The 21,838-nt window shown below is 38.3% G+C and overlaps 1 protein-coding gene across 1 annotated transcript; it reads right to left on the bottom strand.

Moving 5' to 3' along the window:
• Positions 1–827: 827 nt before the first annotated feature.
• LOC109113415 (homeobox protein Meis1-like) lies at positions 828–21,268 on the bottom strand. Its single transcript, XM_042777224.1, has 14 exons — positions 21,165–21,268; positions 18,375–18,447; positions 17,653–17,750; positions 16,593–16,653; positions 16,074–16,137; positions 15,816–15,963; positions 13,564–13,688; positions 7,899–8,038; positions 6,105–6,106; positions 5,983–6,057; positions 4,142–4,200; positions 3,974–4,063; positions 3,755–3,841; positions 828–1,893 (listed from the first exon to the last, which is right to left on the bottom strand). The coding sequence occupies exons 1-13, from the start codon at positions 21,266–21,268 to the stop codon at positions 3,783–3,785; spliced, it is 1,098 nt and encodes a 365-aa protein (XP_042633158.1). The 3' UTR covers positions 828–1,893; positions 3,755–3,782.
• Positions 21,269–21,838: the final 570 nt, after the last annotated feature.

The raw sequence follows: 21,838 nt of genomic DNA, 5'->3' as shown, positions 1-21,838 counted from the left end.
TAAAATAATTCCATTATCGAAAGGAATGAGATGAAACGCAAGGGCACTGGGCGTCGCGTTATTGCAGGTATTGTTTGTGCCTGTGGCTTCTCCTCCAGCAGCGTAATTCTCTTCATCAATACTGCAGTGAGATCGTTACGCCGCTGACATTGATAAATGACCACCAAACTACAGCATTTTCTCACCAGTACTGCAGGCTAGAGAAACACAAACTGGAGGACGAAATAAACGTTTGCAGGAGCAGTCTTAGCTAAGATATCAAACAGCATGAGAAGAACTATTTGAAAACGTCACCGCGAAATTGCGTTTAAAAGATGCTGGAAATGAAGAAGTGCGCGAGGTTTGTGTTTCTGAAAAATTACACGCGGTACAGTCGCCTGATTTGGAAATATTGATTTAATGTGATTTATTTCTGCACATATCGCCTCAAACATTTTACAAATCACCTCTACACAATTTTTAATAGGCTACTTTCTTGAATGGTTTTAGGGGATAGCCTAGACAGTTATGAAATTATTATTTTACATTTTTATGCACCTTTAAGTAGTCGTTATGTACCCTAGTATAAAAATTATGCTTTTACTTTATGATTGTTTAATGCACACGTATATTCACACATTAAAAACATATTTTTAAATGTGGTTTCGTTTGCGTTTCAATTTCTTTCATTTTTTTTTCTTTTTTAAACGGACAAAATGATTATGTAACTACGTTGTAGAACAGCTGCATTTTATCTGCAAAATAAAAATAGATATTTATAGCTAAAATGAATTTTAACTGTGTCAGTATTCAGTGCATGAAATAATATCCAAAGCAAGAGATTTAACATTTTGAAAATGAAGCATTTATTACAAGAATTCGACTTTTGACTGTGTAGAAATACTGCAATGCTTTAAAAGACTCATGAAACATGGACAGAGCGGGAAGATCGATCAAACTGATCAGTACTTCAACAAACATATGATCGACTTTTTTCATCGAGAAAAGCAAGAGTGAGAACGGACCAAAATGTACAACAATATCCCAACTCCATTTTTAAAGGATCTCGACTGAATGCCTATTTGACATTATGTGTTTTACAAATAACATTTACATAATTATGTACAATGGAACATCTCTAGTGATTTAAAAACTGCCCCAGGCGTATTTAGCTTTACAAGAGCACTGTAGCTCTCCAATTCGACAAATAAACGCATAACTCATTTCCTCAGCGATGCTTTTCAAAACATCTCATGTGGGGAAGACTTTGTGGTTTCACATACTGGAATTTGTGTCAGATGTGTGCCATAATCATCCCATCAAGTGGTTTCATTTCCTTTGTAGAGTCATAAATGCAAAGGTCTAAAAACTAGTCAATGACACAAACCCAAACATAGAACATTTCCCAAAAAAAAAAAAAAAAAAAAAAAAACCTTCATACACTCACATTTCAGATCTTGAGGGTTCTTAGCATCTTTTACTTGATTCCACAGTTAAATGTGTTTAATATGAGCGTGTGCACTTGTGCGTGAGGAGGTATGGAATATTAGCGTCTGGGGCGGCCACTCTAGGGTTGAGCAAAAGTGCACAAATGGTGTGGTCCCCGTGCTTCTTGACAGTATAACAAGAATAAATAAATAATTTAAAAAGAAAAGATCTCCAATTGTCTTTTTTTAGAAGTCTCTCTTTTGGCACAAATGCTTCAAGTCTGTTTTTGTAATGTTGGTGCTCCTGCAGACAGTCCTTTGGCTGGAGACATGATGACCAGATGATGAGGGGTCCGTGAGAGATCTGGGAGGTCTCATGAAGACAAGAGGTGACCGGACAGGCGCATGATCAGGTGAGGATGAATGTGACGTGACTCCTCATGCCTCTGGCCAGCACTGGGACTGTTCTTGAGGACACCATCAAAACCTACAACATGGAGTGAAAAATGCAGTATTAAGAGATTTATTTACTAATATTCACAATGTGAAAGCATTAAAGGAATATTTTGGGTATGTGCTGATTACGAGATAAATGTATTTAATTATGTCCCTCTTTTTTCTTAAATAAATAAATAAATAAATAAATCGGGGTTACAGTAAGGCATTTACAGCAGAAGTGAATCTACTTACAAACAAAAAAAATCAGTTGTGCACTCAAAAATGTAGTGTATATAAATTGTTTTCACAGAAATTGCTAGGAAATGTAACAAATAATTACAAAGAAATAGATATAAAAAACACAATGAATTAAATATGAAAATATCTATTAAGCATAGTAGAAAGTAGAAAGACTGATATATATATATATATATATATATATATATATATAAACATATATATCTGATATATAAACATACTCCAATAATCTTTATTTACAACTAGAAGAATTTAATAAAAATAAATAAATAAATCATAAATCAATCAATCAATCAATCAATAAATACATTTCACAGTGTATAGTCAGAAAACATGATTTTAGTGTTTACAAATTGATAATAACTTTTTCTGAGTAAAGTTATATCCAATTTAAAAACTTCAATGTCATAACATGTAATGTCTAAAACCCTAAAACGACCATAAAATGACAAATGAAATAACTTTACAGCAAAAATAATAGTAATAAAAAAAATAATAATAATCTATGTGAGTGCTTTTATGAAATTATCTCTGCTTTTAAATTTCACCAGAAAATGGCTAAATTCACAAAAAAAGGTGGCAAAATGAGGGTTTCACTGTGATGCCATTTTGGAACCATTTTGGTTCCCAATGAACCTTTTAGTGAATAGTTCCTAAAATAACCACTTAATAATCCAATGAACCCTTTTCTCCACTTTAAAGAACCTTTCATGCATTGGAAAGATTCAGGGATGCAAATAAAGAACCTTAATTTTTAGATTAGATTAGATTAGATTAGATTAGATAAGAGTCTAAGTCCCTTACTGTATCCTCAATTTTTCCTTCATTTTTATTTATTTTTAAAGAAATAAAAAAAAAAATAATAATAATAATAATTTTGTGATAATCAACCACAAATGTTGTTGATTAAACTTGTAGCCAACTCAAAATATTCCTTAAAAAAAAAAAAAAAACATACACCTGCCTCTAAAATCATGAATGTGACTCTTCACGCTTTACACAGGAAAACCGATCTTCATAATGATCCCAACAATCCACCAGCATATGCTGTTTAACCAGAGCGAATTAAGGATGGGGAAACATTCCTTTAAATGATGCAATTACAGTAACGACTCGATGATAATTCAATCAAAAAAGGTAGGATTAAATAGTCTGGAAATTATTTAGTCTGCGTGTATCTGGCTCCTGCAAGCTGGAGCTCATGATATCTCAATGTGTCTGAGGCTTCGGTGGGGGGTGTTAACCTCCGCTCACCTCCCCGCTCCTCTCCCTTCATTAGCAGAGACTGAGGTTGTTATTTGAGAGGAAAGGGCTGTGTTGGCACGATTGGAGAACTGGATGCGGTGCCTATTTACATATAAAGAGCTCTATTAATCAAGGTAAGTGTCATTATGGAGGGGCTCATTGGGCAGCACAGTGTGGGTATTAAATAAAATTCTCCATGCCAGGCCGCCCGCGGCGAGCGATACGTCTTGATTTGTGAACTGTCAGAGACAGGCAGCGAAGATGGAGCCGGGAAAGAAGGTGCGTGTGTGTGTGTGTGTGCATGTGAGGGGGTCGTCGGAGAGAGAATTGCCACCATAATCAGATTTCACACACCGAGTGAAAGGAGAAAGAGAGGGGATGTTCTAAGTAGCAAAGCGTTTCCTTACGTTTATGGTTTAGGAAGCGAGGAGGCGTTTACATGTAGTGCCACTGTCCATCCATACCCATGTTCATACCCATTCCTCCCATGGGACCTGCGAGACGGAGAAACAAAATAAAAATTAATAAAAAAAACAATAAAAGACATGCAAATGCTATTGCTTTCACTATTTTTATAACAGCACTACAAGTGAGTAGTGTATGATTAGAATCAAAGTGCAACTTACCGCCAGGCCGGAGACCCATGTGTTGTTGGCCGTCTAGCACAAAGCCGCCCATAGGCTGACCATCGGGGCTGTAAGCACTTCCTTGACTGACTAAACACACAAAAACACGATATATGATATATGCATATATTGATTGTAAAGATGGTAGAAAATAAGCCATCGCTTTACCTGCTCTGTTAGACTGATCAATCATGGGCTGCACGATTCTTCTTCGAGCATTGATAAACCTGTCAAAGAGAAGACCAGGAACACCTTTACTGAATCTATTTATATTACTGACCGCCCACAGTATATTTTACTCTTATTTAAACACTCAGGACTTTTACTACTGTGAGCTTTTTGCTATGATTTACTGCAAAATATCCCTTAATGCAGTGCGATTTCTCCTGGGCCTTTGGGTTAATGGACCTGTCAGGAGTCCACAAAAAAAGCTAATGTACTGTTTTAACGTTTTAGTCTAATTTATAATGTAAACAAGCAGAGGTTTTGTTAATAAAGGGATTTTAACACCTTTTACAAATTGTGTTTGAGAAACATTCCACTTAATGGTGAATTTTATAGTAGACGACGATAAAAACAAATCGATTTATTTGATTTGTGGTGTATTTTTCCTTTCCTCAGCAGTCTAAAGATGACCTCTGTTTTTAAGACTCGCTTTAATTGTGCTTCTCACTGCAATATATTAGCAAATCAAGTAAAGGGGTCATTGCTCAATAACTATTCAATTGATATAGCATTGGCCTAGTAGCCTCAGGGTATGATTAGCCTAACTGCTTTTCAGACACTAATATGCTTCAGCAGCCCATAACAGAGAGGTAGGAAATGCCTCTGACATGCACTGGGGGAAGGAATTACTCATAGACAATGAGTCTTAGCAACATGATTGTGAACACCTTATTTTGTATCAGTAAATACACATTAGCATATGTTACAAATCTTACATTTCCATTTTATACAAAATAAATAAATAAATAATATGCAATATGACTTTTTATGACAGTAACAGGTCTTTTTTATTACTGTGTAGCTAAAACAATATATGTGGTAAACTAAAGTTAAACTAAATTATCTATGTTATATAGTTTAAATACATAGAATTTAAATAGATATTCAAGTGTCATGGAAGGGAAAAAATGTCAATTTAAAATAATTTGAAAATAAAGTAAGAAATAAAATGAACTGGCAATCATTATAGATATCAAATTTGTCTTCTTAATAACAGTGTTTATTGTAGTAGTGTATGCTATCCAAAATTAATGTTATTATAACAGTAACAGTAAAAAAAAAACAAAAAAAAACAGATTTAAATTATCTATATTAAATGGTTTAAAAGCATATATAATTAAAAATCTAGATTCAAGGGTCATGAAAGAGAGAACAAATCTAAATTTAAAACTTAATTTTGAAGTAATGAACAACATTTTCACGATTTAAATGCATACGGAATTAAAAAATATAGATTCAAATTATATGGAAGTGGGAAAAAATCTAAAAGTAAAACAAACAAACAAACAAAAAATATTCTGATGTCTATTGGCAATAGATATCAAAATTGTCTGCATAAGTACAGTGTTGATTGTAGCCATGTGCAATAATTCTATCAGAATAAATCCAGTCTAAATACAATACATACACAAGGCCTCTCAATCATACATTCAGAGTCTAGCAATGAGATTATCAGAATTGTGTAATCCAATAGCATCTTTTGCAAACAAGATGGTTATTAAATGAATAAACATTCAAGAGAACTCTGGTGACTGAATGGCATTCCAGAATCCCCCAACAAAACATTTGACAAAGTCCCTCTGAGACCCCGGGCAAACCTCATCATTGCTCCTATTCTGACTTTTATTTGTCTCATTGGGGCTTTGAACAGCGTCTAATAATAGTGTGAGAAATCAGGATCACCGGATTTGAAATAGAAATGTTACAGAGATCCCTGACCCTGACTTCTTAGTGCTGAGAGGTCAAACTGGCAAGTCAAAAGTCAAAGGTCAAAGGTCACTCACCAGTTATTCACTTGTAAGATGGTGAGGCCTGTGTCCTGCGCTAGCTGCTTCTTCTGCTCTTCGGATGGGTAAGGGGTGCTGCAAGAAACAGAAACAACAAGAAAAATTATAGATAATAACATTGCTGTCCAATGATCCATAAAGCGATAATGAATGGAACATGTAAATGTCTTGATTTTTTAGAGTTATGTATTTCTCCTTGCAGTCTCCATTAATAAAGCAAATCAAGATGACCTGACTTTTTCTTAAAAACTAATCTGTTTAAATGACTAATGACCTCAAGCATATAGTCTACCCGCTCCATGCGAGACTGCGGGCAAAAACGTGGATCCCATATGACTCTTTCAGGAAATTACATCATGTATGATAGACTTCCCATATGCAGCCCAGAGTTTGAGAATTTCCCTGCGTCTTATTGGCTGAGTGCTCGTGGTTTTGTTTGACATTATTTGACATTACTTGACAAATGATCGAGTGGGTGTGAAAGAGAGACAATGGAGAGTTTTGTTTAGGGTTGAATAGGGCTTGGCCCTTGGTGGCCCCGCGGTGGCTCCTGGCCCCTGATCCTCTTGCTCTCACTGTGAGTGCAGAGGGAGGGCAGCAGATGGCAGGCAGGGGTGAATGTATAGACAGCACAGGGTCATGGGTGTGCACCAATTTTGGCACTGTCACAGCCTCACCTCCCGTGGTCAGTGGTGAGGGATGAGTCCAGTTACATGTCTCGTTCTTTCTCTCACACACTGACAGAGCTTTCCCTGCTCACCTCCTGGCTTGCTTGCTGTCATTGTGCTGATGAATGACTGTAAGCTCCGCCCCTTTTCTACACAACCCAAGTGACAGTCGAATGCGAGCTGTGCTCTGGGATCCATCTTTAAACTCTTATCAAAAAAGCTCTCAGCAGGTTGTGCCGTGATTGTTTGCTGAAGTTTAGCGAGGATCCTATGTATTCAAAAGATGAAGCTATCCGACAAGCTCACTGAATCACTCATATTTGCACAAATTCCACTTATGTCTATTAAGAAGCCCCCTCCTCGTCCCCATTTGCATGCCAAAGGAGCTCTCTCTATCTCGTTCCAGTGCAGCTAACAGTTATAACTGTAATGTTCCACTGAATCTTAATGTTCCACCTTTCTTTAAAATTGGCAGCACAGGGGGGTCTTTATCGCGGACCTCTGAATAGGTCACAAAAGATGGAGGCTTAGACCATATGTAAGAGCCCCCCCATCTCAAACGTTGCACACTGGCTCAAAGTAGAACCCGACAAAACGTAATCCTGCAGCTTTCATTCAGCCCGACCCCAAATGAATGCATGATCGCCTGGGTGTTGCAATGGGGGCCATTCAGAGGCCAAAGTCCCCTCTAACACTTTTTTTTTTTGTCAGGACACATCCTGCAATGGGAAACACTTTTGCTTCACAAATCGCTCTGAAAAGGAGCTGGGAACAGAGAGAGGATAATTCAATTAGGCTCTCCTTTTTTATCTCTAAACTCTAAAGGTGGGTAAAAGGGAAAGGATTACTATGTGTACAGGACCTGTGTAGCTCTTAGAAAGTGAAGGAATTCTGAAAGAGAATGGAAAACAGGAAGACACAAGAGAATGGTGGGAATTTAAGGAGGTGGACCGGTGAAAATGTGCCGAGATTTGAGGCGGTTGAGAATGCCATAAATCAGTCTAAAACCAGCAAGTTTTGGTGAAACCTACTCATGAATGTGGCCCTGGGTTTTGACGAGCGAAATGGATGGGAGGGCCGAGAGACAGATAATAACACACCCTGCTAGTTTTAATGCAGTTTGGATGCAGGTCACTGAGCTGAGAACAGTGGAATTGTGTTATTTCACCAAGAGATGCATTGGACTCTGGCCCACTTTACAAAGTCTTCCAAATTCTGGCTAGAAGATCTTGATTTGCATCTTACCGTGAGATGCTGGAAGAGCCATGCCCGCATGATGTTGGTCGCCACTTTGGGGAAGATTCCTCTCTTCTTCTGCCGTTTCTTGTCTTGGTCGTCCTCGTCCCCTGTTCCCGGAGATGCCAAGCTGTTATCCAAGCCATCTCCTGATAAACAACAGCATGAAAGCAGGGCGAGAGAGACTTTAAAGTCACTTTAATGAGATAAAACATCACCTTCAGTTGTTTATTCAGACCGATCACCAGTGCCACTCACAAACATGATGTGAAAGAGCCACGCGGGGGGCTTGTTTTGATTAGCAACAGTAACACAAGGACCGAGGCGAGCAGGAGTAGCCATGCAGGGAGAGGGAACGCTAATCAACGGAGCGAGATATCTCCTGCTCTCTCTCGCTGTCTCGGTGTCAGAGATCTCCAGGAAAGCTCTGCACCAGCCCCAGTGCTATTAATTCAATGTGAGCTCTGTCTTTGACATGGGGTAATGAATGTCCAGGCTCTCTGCTTGAATGGGGAATGGAAACATGGCACTGCAAAGAGAATATCTGATCTGAATTAGCACTCGAAAAAAAAAAAAAAAAAAAAAAAAAAAAAACGGAGGAAAAACATAAATAAACCAAAGCCTGTTAGCGGTTGTTGAGAAAACCGTGAAAGACTTTAGAAGTTAGTAAGTGGTGTACAGTGCAGGGACAGAACTTATGATGCTAAACCACTAATATACAGTGGCCACATTCATGATGTAACTAAGTTTAGTTAGTGGCCACGTACACACACTACAGCTAAATACAGTCATCACTTCCCTTCCAAGCGCTTAAAGATGGTTTGAACACACACAGATTATGATTAAACGCTTATTTTAGCTATTTATTGAAGCTCATGCTATCTTTGGGAATCAAACCTTTGACTACAACGTTGTTAGCACCATGCATTACTAAATGAGCTACAGAAATTAATGTTGGATTTTGTATATAAATATATAGGTGTGACAACCTAAAAATGATTTTTTTTTATGTGTTTTAAAATGTAATATATATTATATAATATATATATATCTATATATATATATATATATATATATATATATATATATATATATATATATATATATATATATATCAAATACATCACATACTTACACATATTCTTAACAAAAATATAATACTGGCTATAATTAAATGTCATACCAAATATGTGCTAAAGTGACTACTGAACTACTTTTAATTTTGTTTATTTATATTTTATTTGACATAATGTCAAATGAGATAAGTTGAAGAATTCATCAAAATGCTAGTTTCCAACATGTAACTAAGAGTTTGATAATAAGTGTTGGTTTTTTTTTTACTACTCGGAAACTCGTAATTATGGTAATTCCAACTTGATATGAATGAGGCATTATACTGTAAGATCAATTGATGCTTAACAAACAATGCATTTTAAACTGTGAGCTCTCTGATAACATCAAGCCTGCTTTCATTCCATTATCATCCAATCTAGTTTAAGATCAGAGCCAGGCAGGAGGCCGCTTTTAAACTAAGGTTTCCGTCTTGTCCTCCTCCTCACCCTCCTTTCTCTTTCTTTCTTTGCATCCCTCTCTCCTGCTTCCATTAACTGTGCATCAGGCAAGATGATTTACTTTTAACAGTCATGCTTATTTTTCTTGCCCTGAGGGTAGAGATGCCTTGAAAGCCTGCCCGGAGGGTGTGTGAATAATGTATCTGAGGGGACTCCTCCCCGGAGGCGGGACAGGAACCCTACTTTTCTTAAGATTGGCCCTGCTGTGTCTCCTTGTTTTTGGGGATGCATCAATCAAAGGCAACTGTATGCGCCATATTCATGCATTAATATTTCAGCTAATGAATAATGACATTTGAATATAAGAAGGGGGGTGGTAGATGGACTTCAGGCTGGCTGACTGATGCTGTAATCAAAATGCAAGTCAAGGGCAGGGCAGTGGTCTCACACTGTTTGTCTCTACACAACACAGACTGCTGTTTCTTCTCATTATGCTTTCAGGAGTTTGCATGTTGACCACAGTATTGACTGGCTCAGAGAGGTAAGAGTTTCATTGTGAATATGAAAAAAAAAAGTATATTGTAAAATAGAAAGTAGTATGTTCTGAAAGGGAAAGAATGCATAAAATAATATAAACAGAAGAGAAAATAAAAGAAAAGAAAAGAAAAAACGACAAAAAGAAATTGTAATGTAAAATAAAGATGTTAAAAGAAAAATAAAAGAAAATGTGATTTTTTAATGTGTTTTTTAAAGTTGTTTATGAGAATGTTAATTTGTATGTTATATGTTATATTCGGAACAATTTAAAGGGGGATAAAAAAGCAGAGCTACAAAATGGAATAATAAAAAAAGAAAAGAAAAGAAAAGAAAAGAAAAGAAAAGAAAAGAAAAGAAAAGAAAAGAAAAGAAAAGAAAAGAAAACTATGAAATGGAACAATAATTCAAATAATAATAAAGAAAATATGTGAGGTGATGTTTTCATTGTGTTCATTAGAACGAGTGAAAACACATTAAAGAAAAGAAAGTTAAAACTGAAAATAAAAAAAATAATATATAAAATTAAATACAGGAAAAAAGAAAAATACATTTTTAATGTGTTTATAAATATGAAATATCAAAAATGTGCTAGAAAGAGTGATACAAAAGAACATTCTGAAAATATAAAAAACTGATGACTTTTAGGGTAGAAAAAGTAAAAGGTGAAACTACAGTAAGATAATACAAAAAAATAAAATAAAATAAAAGGAAAGAAAAGAAAAGAAAAGAAAAGGGGAAAACGATAGATAAAAAGAGCTGGGTAAGATCCTTACATCTAAGGAAGTCTCAAACACCACCCCCTCCCCTCCTCTCCTCGAGCCTCTCTCCTCCTGTTCCAGAAAATGAAGGCCGCAGGGCTGATCCAAACCGATGCTAATCGCTTCTGACTGTTCCCTGGCAACTTGGCCCGTGCAGCCTGTGTGACTGCACTCTCTTTAAAGGCTGCTGCTCTCTGCAGCTCCCTGAGCCCTACCTCACTCCCCGAACCCAGAGTCTGCACGCGCAGCGCAGAGGGGGGCCAGACCAGAGCAGCCTGGAGGAAGCTGGAGTAAGCCCTCGGGCTGTTTAGAGAAAAACAGCACCCCAAGACATGGAGAAGAAGAGGCTTCTACCTTCCATCTACCACCATTTTTTTTAACTTTCCCTCATACTTACAAATCAAAACTTCTGAAGGGGTTCTGCATATAAAAACGCATCAAGTCTAAGTAGAATTTTTTGACTCGTTTCCCACATCCTTCAAGCCGACCCTGACGGCATCCACGTCACATCACGCTACCTTCAGCATCCGAGAGATGACAAGGTCCAAAGCTGAAATGCTCTGCATTGTTCTGATGCTGATAATTAGATGAACTGAAGATAGATGAATGTCCCGGAGACAAAGAAGCCCGGCGCAAACTAGCCGGGTCTGATGACTGCCACCCCGCACGCATCACAGAATAAATCCTGTTTGCTTGCTTAATGAGCTCACCATGACCTCAATCTATCACGAACTATACTTCTCCAAAGGGGCCATAATTCTGACTACTGGACGCAACAGACTGGATAATTACTGGACGAACGCAGATGATTTTGTTCTCGCTAATCGTTTCACTTAAAGCATATTGATTAGATGCTCTTATCCTCTTGTCCCCCGTGGCCATGATATGATCTGGAGAACCATGGGATTGGACCACAGTTGGGTGGTATTGACGGCTAAAACGCAGAGGCATCGGCTCTTGACACTTGTTGTTGGTCCACTATACTTCATGCTGGGATTTAACCTCCATTGAAGGTTCAGATATAGATGTAAACATCCTGTCTCAGCCTGTGTCTTTGCCTTCGAGTGTGAACACTGGCCTGGAATGTCCTGCAGCTTCCCTTTGTTCCCTTTCGGCCTTTGTGATGGACATTCCTAGGCTCTGCATTCCCACCAACACGCACATGTTTAGGATAGCTGTGGAAAACCCCCCACTAACATCCCAAATTCTCTAAAAAAAAAAAAAAAAAAAACACCCTGAGGTGAGTCAGCAGTTCTTAAGAACATTCGGACTCTAACCGAGGAGCACTTCTCTTTCCTTCTGCCTAACCTAACATAAAGGTTTCTCAACAAAAGCAACTTCTACTGATGTGCATCAACAAAGGGACCCCCCTACAAGAGACAGGTGCTTTGAAGAGATCCAGTAATCCTTCGGACTCGAGTTGGGTGACTGACGTAACACCCCCCATTCACTTGTAATGGAAAAGGTGTTTGCTTTACCGATCTCTTGAATGATAAAGGGAGGAACACCGATCCAAAGTGGCTCCTGGAGGAGCAGCAGGTAGATGTCCCTGATCCTAACCCAGGCTCTGCCTCTGATCACCCCAGATATCAACCCTCTAATGTGACTAGAATTTGAAGTGCTCTGTCCTTCAGGCCAGCAGGCCAGCAGGAGTCATTCCTCTTCCCCTTCTTCAATGCATGATCTTTGGGGTCAAAAGGCCGTGGTCCTTGGATGTTCCCCCACTGTTGTTTAAAAAAAGCCCGGTGTGGGGAAAATGCCGCCACCCTGATGCTTTTCTCTCTTTTATACCGAGTAGCATTGCAGAAACACTACTAGCATTGCTGCTATGCCAAACATTTTAAAGGTGTCTTTCATACTGTCACACTGAGGTTGAATTGTCAAAGAATTACAATCTGGCTGCTGGTTTTGTTTCTGGTTTCTCTTGTCTTGCAGAACATCCTGCTACTGTGCTGCATTACGGTCAGGCTTTTGATGTCTGATGGTTAAAAGGAGGTGAGAAACCCTGAAGGCTATTTTAACTGAAGCAATTATACAAAAACAGGTCGTAAAAAATTAAATAATTAAATAAATATTCCCCCAAAAGCTTAACAGAGCAAAAGGACAATAAATATGGAGTGGCAGGTCACAATATATATAAAAAAAAAAAAAGTGACATGCAAATGGAAGATCTGGTGTAAATTTAATTACACCCTTAACCTTTCAAGAACATTTAAACACCAATTGTGTCCACAGGAAAAATCGTAAAACCAGCTCAGTGAACCATCGTGATGATGACATGAACAGTGACATGTGACTTTGATTAGTAAATGCTGTTTACACACATTAAAAAAATATGAAATTAAAAGACTAAATTCTGCAAAATAACATAGAAAATAAATATAATATACACTGGAAAAAGTGGTAACCTGTAATTGTTAGCTACTTCTATTGATTTAGCCTATTTTTTATATAGATTCAGTGATATCTAATAACACTTCTGACTTGAATAAAACCATTTTTTTTCAGTGTATAATGTATAAGAATAATTTAAAAATCCAAACGAAAGTGAAAATACCTCTGAAGCTGGAGTACAATTTAAGATGACAGCATAAACTGTGTTTAGTATTTTAAAACATTATGAGGTTGATTCAGTGTTTATTTAATAATACTTTGCTTTGAATAAAACCAATTTAGATGTCAACATTTTTAGGTGCTACCATTTTTTCAGTGTATACCGTAACAAAAAAAAAAATCAAAATTGAAAATCCAACCTCGAGTGAAAATACATACTTAAAGCCTGGGAGTACAAATTTAAGATGACAGAGTAAACCATGTTTTCAACAAAGCATACTATGGTTTGATAGTAAAATTGACAGGTTTTCCTACCTAGTTCGTGCTGTTGTCTCCGCTCTGGAGAAGCATGTCCCCCGCTGGAGCGGTCCTGGGGGTGCCGACTGAGGGAGTAGGTAGAGTGAGCGTCGTCCATGTCTCTCCAGGATGCTGGATTCTGGGTTCAGGTACATCAAAAATCCAGGAGATTGAAGGTTGAAAAAAAAGACACATTAGTAACACTAGCACATATACATGCTTTTAAAACAGCAAGTTTTTTTTAAACGTCTAGTTACCATGTCTGTGCATGAAAATTTGTCTGATCGAAATTAGAGACAACTGAAATGCACAATCCAAATGAACTAGGATATTTAGACCTATGGAGCTACAACCCAGAGTAACTGCTTCTCCTGACGTCCACAATAAATGCTCACAAGAAACCAACGGCGTCCCCTTTTTATCCAAAACAGGGTACAAAGCACTTAGACGGGCCCAACATGAAGGCAAACAGCAGCCGTTCCTCTTCAGGCCCTTTAGCGTCAGCTGTTTTGCTGATGGTGATCAGCTAAAGAGCTCTAAGAAAGGCCAGCAGACAGAATAAGCTGCTACAAAAAATAAAGCTGTGTGAATAAGACCCTTCACTGTTTTCTCTTATTAGGCACACACAAAAGCAGTCTGTGGGTTTGTGTGTTATGGTGTGTGTGTGTGTGCTGTTAATAACGTTTCAGAAGGCCCACTGTCTCTCTTCATCACCTGATTCAAAATGTGTTTGTGTCACACACCGCACACTGGTATAAAAAATCGATTAAGACATTACAGGAGCATCAATAAAAGATTACTTAGTTATCGTCAAGTGTACAAAGGTTACATATTCATCAACTAAATTTCAGCTGACCACAGGTGAAGGTATGATGTTTAGACCCTCGCCATCTGCGGTTCAGATTTAGCCTATTTACAGGAATAGTGAGGGATGGGGGAAAGTCATCTAACAGTTTTACATGATGGAAAAGTAGAAGGACTGTAATGTAGGAACATTTAGTCCCAAATCACAAAACGCCTGTTTTAATCTGTTTTTAAAATGAAAAAAAAAAAATAAAACCTTCTCTCTTACCATTTTGACCTGGTAACAGATACTAAGCGCAGAATGTAAAGTTCTGTGTCTTCTTAATTCTGTGGTTTTGTTTCCTGTAACAGGGGGTGGTGCGTTGCGTTATAGGAAGCACAACTGTACCATAGAACACACTGTTGGTCTCTGAGTGAAAAAAAGACCTCCCCTCCTGCTTGACAATAACCAATCCTTCAGGTCAAAGACAATAGTGCATTCCAGGCCCGATCTACACGGCCAATTCGTACATATGTCTACGACGGGGGCTAATTCGTACGTAATTCGTCACGACCACACCTCGTACAGAAAATTCATAGCGATCTTTTATGATCAAATGTGCGTATTTTACGAGTTGGAATCGTATGAATTGTACGATGACCTCACCAAACCCACGCCCCCTAACCTACCCGTCAGTGGGGGTCTAGCCAAATCGTACGCCATCGTACGAGTGAGGGCGTACAAAATTCGTACGAATGAGCACCTGTTTAACATGGAACCCATGAGGCAGGGCTAAAGGAGGGGGCTGGATACCAGTGGGGGGGAACCCCCTGACCTTCATCAGACATTCCTGATACCCAAACACGACGGACTCATCAACCTGATCATCATCATCATTCATACCTCTTCTTGAAAATACAGACTTTGTCCATGGGGCAATGGCCTTAATGATTTCATAACAGTGCAAAGAGAAATGGATTTAGATAATGTTGTTTAAATAAATTAGCATATGTAACTCACGTAATTACTCCACTCTCGAAAATATATTGTGGAGAATGACTAATGGACATAGGAAAGGCTTAAAAAGAAAAAAGGCCCATGCAGGGCTGAGGCACTACAAAGTTAAGGTTAACCCTAAATGTAAATAACTACTAGTAAGGTTGTTAAACAACTTGCCCATCAGAAATAATACCTATAATATAATATCCATAAATAATAATAATAGTATAATAATATATAATAACAATATAAATGAAAACGGGTTCGCAAGTGAAACTTCACACAGAGTTAGTTTGCACACAATACAAAAACGTGGGAGAGAATGGCATTTGGAGTTTTGTCTTTATTTCTTTGTTGGACAAACATCACTATGTTTCCTCCATAAATTGCCTGCTACTGTACATACGAACACGCCTACACTGTCTACTTGGCCTGTTTTATGATGTCATAGAAAGCCAATTAAAACTCACGTTTGATCCTGCGAGATTTTGTCGAGGATCCTGAGATGTCGGCGAAGTCGGACTTTGCATCCATCCCGTTCACATCAATTACCAGGTCAATGGGCATTTTACCCTTCAAACAGCTAATATATTCGATTGGCAGAGAAGGATAAGGGTGTGGCGCAAAGCTCGTGCCACCAAGCGTGAATGTAAAAACCAAGGGAACAAATCAGTTTGTATATTTGTTTGGGGGTATAAAAAGAAAAACATAAAATTATAAGAATGTTAAAATTGGGCTAAGTAAAATAAATAACATACCTTTTCGAGTTCTAAAAGATGGAATCGTAATACTTGTATTGACTGAATCATCTAAGGAAAGAGCAAAATAATGCATGGAATAGTTTCACCACAAAATACCAACATTAAAACAGATAACGCAATAACTATAGAAATCACCACGCCAACAGATAAACAAATTGGTTAATAATAATATGCAAGCTAATAAAAAAACCTAAAACATTCAAGCATCGTTGGTTATTCTACTACCTGCGAGAATAGTACACTTCAAATCAAAAACGTGGCACGTCTGATATTTGTGTTGCGCTGTGTGTCAATGTTATGCACCGATAGCCGAAGTGTAAATAGTCGTTCCTCTAGAGATCGACGCTTTGAGGGCGCCCCTGGGCAAAGACCCCCACGCCCTCTGATAACACGCGGCCTCATAACATCCACTAAAGCTTCCATTCTTTCCCTCAAAGAATCCTCACACGGCCTTGAAAGTCGTGCTTTACCTGGAATAAAAAACTATGCGAAACAACACTTACCAAATTCGTTCCACTCTGGGGATTAAGAGGGAAGAAAATAACGTTTCTGCTTGCACGAGATCTGTTAAAAAAAAGTCCACAAGTTTGTTAGAAACCAAAAAAACCAAAACCTTTTTTTACAAATACCACACTACACCAACAACCAACAGTTTTGAGCGTCCTTCCCCCAATATCTCACTAATTGAATAACCGAATATTTAGTTGGAATTGTTAAAAAATATATAAATATATTTCTTTTTCAATTCAATACTTTACTGGTTTGGCAATCAAAGCGATGTCCCTCGGTTTTTAAACGAATCGGACGAGCGCCATCTCCTGCCACCAGACGACTCCGGGCTCTCTCAGTGTGTGCATGTGGCCAGCTCGCACTTCTCAAACCACCAGCGCCAAGGAGCGGAAAATACCGGGTGCCTTCAAAGATTCAACGGACAACATCTTACATACAACCCACAGATCAAAAACTATATATATCAGTAATCGAGCAAAACATTTGACAAACCGTATTAGAGTTTTATTGCTGCTTATTTTTCCAATTTTGGTAGAGCCTTTGACGGCCACATAAATAGTCTAAACACTACAGAATAGTGACTCCCTAAAACCGTTACTATAATTTTTTATTAATAAAAAAACAATCGTTATTTTAAAGTTGAATTAGTTAGCTCACTATTTGAAATGACATTGGTGAATTTGCTATGTGGCTTAAACTAACAGCCATATTCCTTTAAGATCGTATAGACCTTCCGCACAGGGGGGGGGGGGGGGGGAAATTAACTGACATGTACTAAAGTAGAATATAAGTTGCGAGCTGTCAAAAAATGCCGGGTGTAATAATGCAGCACGCCTTTCAAATAGGCTAAATAAATAAAGATTGGTTTTAACTATTCATATTAAGCAGGGCTGCAATCAAGTAACATGTATATTTGGTCCTTGTCTCGTCTTTAAGTGGCGTCGTTGACAGCCCGAGGCCCATGCTGCGGGCATGATTGTCTGTGCGGTTGCGCTGGGCCCGAGTAGTGCTGGTTGGCTATGTGGCGGTGGCCCGTGGTTCAAAATGGTGAACCTGCGGCAGCCGAGGCGCGTGCTGGTCCCCGTACATGGACGCCGGATACCCCCAACTCCATCCATACCGCCATCCCCATAGTGGGCAAGGTCTTCGTACTGCAATCAGACAGAAACCGTTATCATAGCCAACTCCAAAAATCACTCACGTGTTTACCTATATATTAAATACCTTTATACAAACTAGTAAACAAACTCTGAACAAACTTTACAAGTTTTTTACGCGGTGGGATTTGTAACGAGAACGTAACCCGCTGAGCCATCCGCAATATGCTATGACGCTTCTTGGATGTTCTAGTGGCAAAACTGTTGGTCTTATCCAACGGGAGGAAACAATCTGATTTAATTCCTTTGAGCATTCCGATTTCCAAGAGGACTGTAAATCCGTTGAGATGATAGAGCAATGTTCCAGTGAGAGTTTCTGATCGCTTCCTTTACAGCCATTTTATAGTTTTTGAGTATTTCGAGCAGATTACCCAAACGCACATTTGACGGATACTATACTTAAAAAAAACCAACCCACACGTTTTAATTTATACAGGTTTATAAATATTTTGCTTCCACTTAGACCTTCTGACTAACTAATTGCAATTTACCCGTCACACAGACTTCCTGAAGTCAGAAAAAACCTTTCTCAAAATTCTGGATTGTTCGTGCCTGGCATGGCAAACACTGCAAGGAACAAACCTATCCGGATCTCATGGTCCCTCTTTGCTGCCCCACTTCTTTGCCTCCCGACTGGGACTTTGGAGCAGGTCCTCCTTGATAGAGAACTGAACCCCCTGATGGGCTGAGCCTGTTAAGCGTGGTGAAAGAAGTGTTACACAGGGTACCACTCGACGACTCTCCAGTGCCGTATGATAGACGAGCGCGCGAATAGAAGAGAGACAGCCAGACCGATGAGCGCAATGACCACTGACAGACGCTGCCAGTGATTGTGTTCACATTGGTATACCCTCACGGATGATGTCGCAACGCACCATCCACCTCTGCGTGTTTGGTTACTGGGGGTGGAGTGTCGTTTATTTTTAAAAAGTGGCCAAAATCCAGATCATGTGCAAACCGAGTGCGCAACTGGGGAATTGCACCTTATTTCAACACATTGCTGAGCATCACCAGCATTTTACCTTTGAAAATAATAGTTGATTTCACAGTCTATAAATTTTGGACTGCTTCGGTGTTTATAACTTGTCCTTCAATACTTGCGCTGTCACCTAGGCCTATAGAAGTTATTGACATTTATATAGTGAAGTTTACTCGTAATATAATGCTAAGCTTCGGGTTTTTTTTTCTTTAAATTTAAAATTTTAGTTTTATCGTATTATTGATTTAGATGTTTTTTTTCTTCTTTAGCTAATTAAAGAAACTGCTTCTAAACAGAGAGCGTTCAGTTTATAAAAAGAGACTCACGCTATATATCTAATATATATATATAATCTATCTATATATATATACTATAGATTATAATACGATATCCATATATAATATATATTAGTATATATAAGAAAATAAACTGTTATGTATGGAACTAGGAATAGATTTTTAAATGGGAAACTATAAAAAATCGTGAATTTATACGTCTTCCTCTTATTCCAAGCGCTTTGCACATAAATGACACTGAAGGTAATTCTAATTCTGCATGAGCTAAATGGGTGTACAGCCAGCCAATTTAATTTGCTTTTGCCATTCGACAATTTAAATTGACTTTGACAGTTAATTTCTATGGTTTTTTTTAGGATTATTATTAGTTTAACAAAAAAAAAAAAACCTTCCCAAATTCTGGGATTGTCGTGACTGGCAGCCACCGCGGAAGACTGAATACTTCCATATTAAAAAAAATTGAAAACCACAGTTTATAAAACATTTATTTTTATTTAATATAAAATTTATCGAGCAACCCAGTGATCTAAACAACAAAATGTTGACGTTTGGCCAGATTCTAAACAACATTCCCCTTCTTCAACCATACAATCCTTATTTTTAACTTTGTGTAATATTTCTAAAACTGTAATATTTTGATGTTCCTATTATTTGTTACATATTAGTCTCCGTTCATTCATTCATTAGATTACAAAAGCAAAAAAGATTAAGGCATAGCCTATATTTCACACGCTTCTGAAAAAAAAATACCCTTAAGAAGGTCTGTGGTATTGTTTTTGTTTTTAGATGCGACATTGCTTGCTACAAACCACGCCGATAGTAACGAATAATTCCCACAGAAACTTTTGCACTCGCGGCATCATAATAATAATTATTTTTCATTTAAATTAACGGAATGATGTGGGTAATCATCATCTTTAAATACTGTAAGTAATTTAGAACATATTAGCAATTACAGACAATAACAGCCTTTTAGAACTAAACAATCAAGCAACTTATTTGAAGTATACATTGCTTTTAATTGTACTGCGCCTGTTTTAATTGTATTTTAATTGTTAACTTTTTTTTTTTTTTTTTATTTGTTAAGAGACAATGCTAAAGTTGGTATGAAACAGTTTCAACAACATTTTTAAACTACCTTTAAATGTCGTGTTCTTCGCCCATGTCGGTGTGGATGAGAATCCGCTTTTAAAATTTCAAAAGTTTGCTTTGCTGACCCTTCAGGAGTGTGCTTGAGGCCGCATACTTTCTTAGTTCTTCTTCAGATCCAGCGATGGTCCTGCAAACCTGCCGCCGGGCTCCATTTTCACGTGTGCTGTACTTTCCAGCGCAACGATCATTTTCAAATTCACTTTACCTTCTAATCCCCCCCCGAGCGGTGCTCGAAACCACCGTGCAAAGAAACTGCAAACCGGCTCATATTTGAATTCTCTCAGCGGAGCCCTCATTGTCGCTGGAAACCAATATATTTAACAACATAAATACATTATAAAAATTAGAAAATTTAATAAAATAATAAACAGGCGAATACAAAAGCAATAGCGATATTAGAGTTGAATCTCCAACGCAAACACCTCAAACGCGTGATGCAGCACAAGAAAATGCAAAACGCGATCACACAATATGATAAATAAATATCAACCACATAAAAAAAAAAAAATAATAATAATAATAATAAATAAAATAAACATTGCGCATACTTGAAAAGGACTTCGGAATAATTGCAAATATGCACTTAAATGTTCCAAGGCAAAGGATGAGAGAGCATTGCATGATGAGGTCGTTTATTTACTTTTCAGGGGAGATGGGAAAGTTCCTTGCTTTCATCAGTCTGTACATAATCTCGCGCGCCCCTCTTTGAAAAGCTGCGCGCGTGAATTATTAAAGGCATACATTTGAATTATAAATACGCTAATGCATACCACGTGCACGCTGGCTGAGTTCGCGCGGCCATGCCCGAGGCAAACTCTTGCGAGCACATTATTCTGGTATTTCTTTTCTTTGGCACTTTTTTCTGTCCGGCACTCTTTTTTTCTTTGGCACTTCTTCGTTCCGAACTTAGTTTCCTCTCTCCTTTCTCGTTCACTGTCTCCATCCTTCTTCGTCTTTTTTTTCGTTCTCGCTCCCGCTTACCTCTGCATGGAAGATGGCTGACTGATTCCATCGCTGTCCACCCACCCCCACCTCTTTAAAACTAAACTGTAAGTGTGAGATGTACCATAAGTCGAGTGAGCCATGTTGTCGCATCCTCAAAAAACCTAGTTTGCACAATTCCTCTGCTCCTTGCCTACACCTGCCAAAAACAAAACCACACGCGCACAACGATACACTCAGACAAGAGGCCTGAGTAAAATCATACTCATCCCTAAAATCATCCTGCGGCTGCTGTCCGTGAAGATCATTACGATGTCTGTTTCGTCAGACGGGGCTGAAGCTGCATGGGGCCCCAACTCCTCCTCTTTTTTTCTTCCTCTTTTTTGTGGCTGCCAAGCTAAAAAATCCTAGTCATACTTCGATATATGCATTAATATTATGCCAGGCTTCAAAATCTATATCTGGAAGGGATGACAATGTAGTGACTCCGTATCTCACACACAGCACATGTGAAACAAGATTTATTGAGCACTGTCATTTTGCTGGCAGGATGCGGTGTGTGTACATCCAGTGTGTCTTCTCCGAGAGAGTACAGGAGCAGCCCTGTATAAACATCACAATGTGTGCAGGACTGGGGGAGTAAAACCAGTGCATTCCAGCTCAATGACTTACAGCGCATGTGCTGACAGCCTGACCTCACCAAAAAGAGATTC

Source organism: Cyprinus carpio, chromosome A20 (assembly GCF_018340385.1).
Source record: "Cyprinus carpio isolate SPL01 chromosome A20, ASM1834038v1, whole genome shotgun sequence".
Lineage (NCBI taxonomy): Eukaryota > Metazoa > Chordata > Actinopteri > Cypriniformes > Cyprinidae > Cyprinus > Cyprinus carpio.
Note: the sequence above shows the minus strand (reverse complement) of the source record. Positions and strands in the feature narration are given on the sequence as shown.

What these genes read in the sequence shown, in the direction of transcription:
- LOC109113415 (XM_042777224.1), bottom strand. Translation starts at nt 21,268, where the DNA reads ATGGCTCACTCGACTTATGGTACATCTCACACTTACAGTTTAGTTTTA. An exon ending in ACGCGCCTCGGCTGCCGCAG is followed by an intron (nt 16,654 to 17,652) that starts GTTCACCATTTT and finishes TTTTTTTAACAG; the next exon opens with ATCTCGTGCAAGCAGAAACG. An exon ending in GAGACAACAGCACGAACTAG is followed by an intron (nt 8,039 to 13,563) that starts GTAGGAAAACCT and finishes GTTGTTTATCAG; the next exon opens with GAGATGGCTTGGATAACAGC.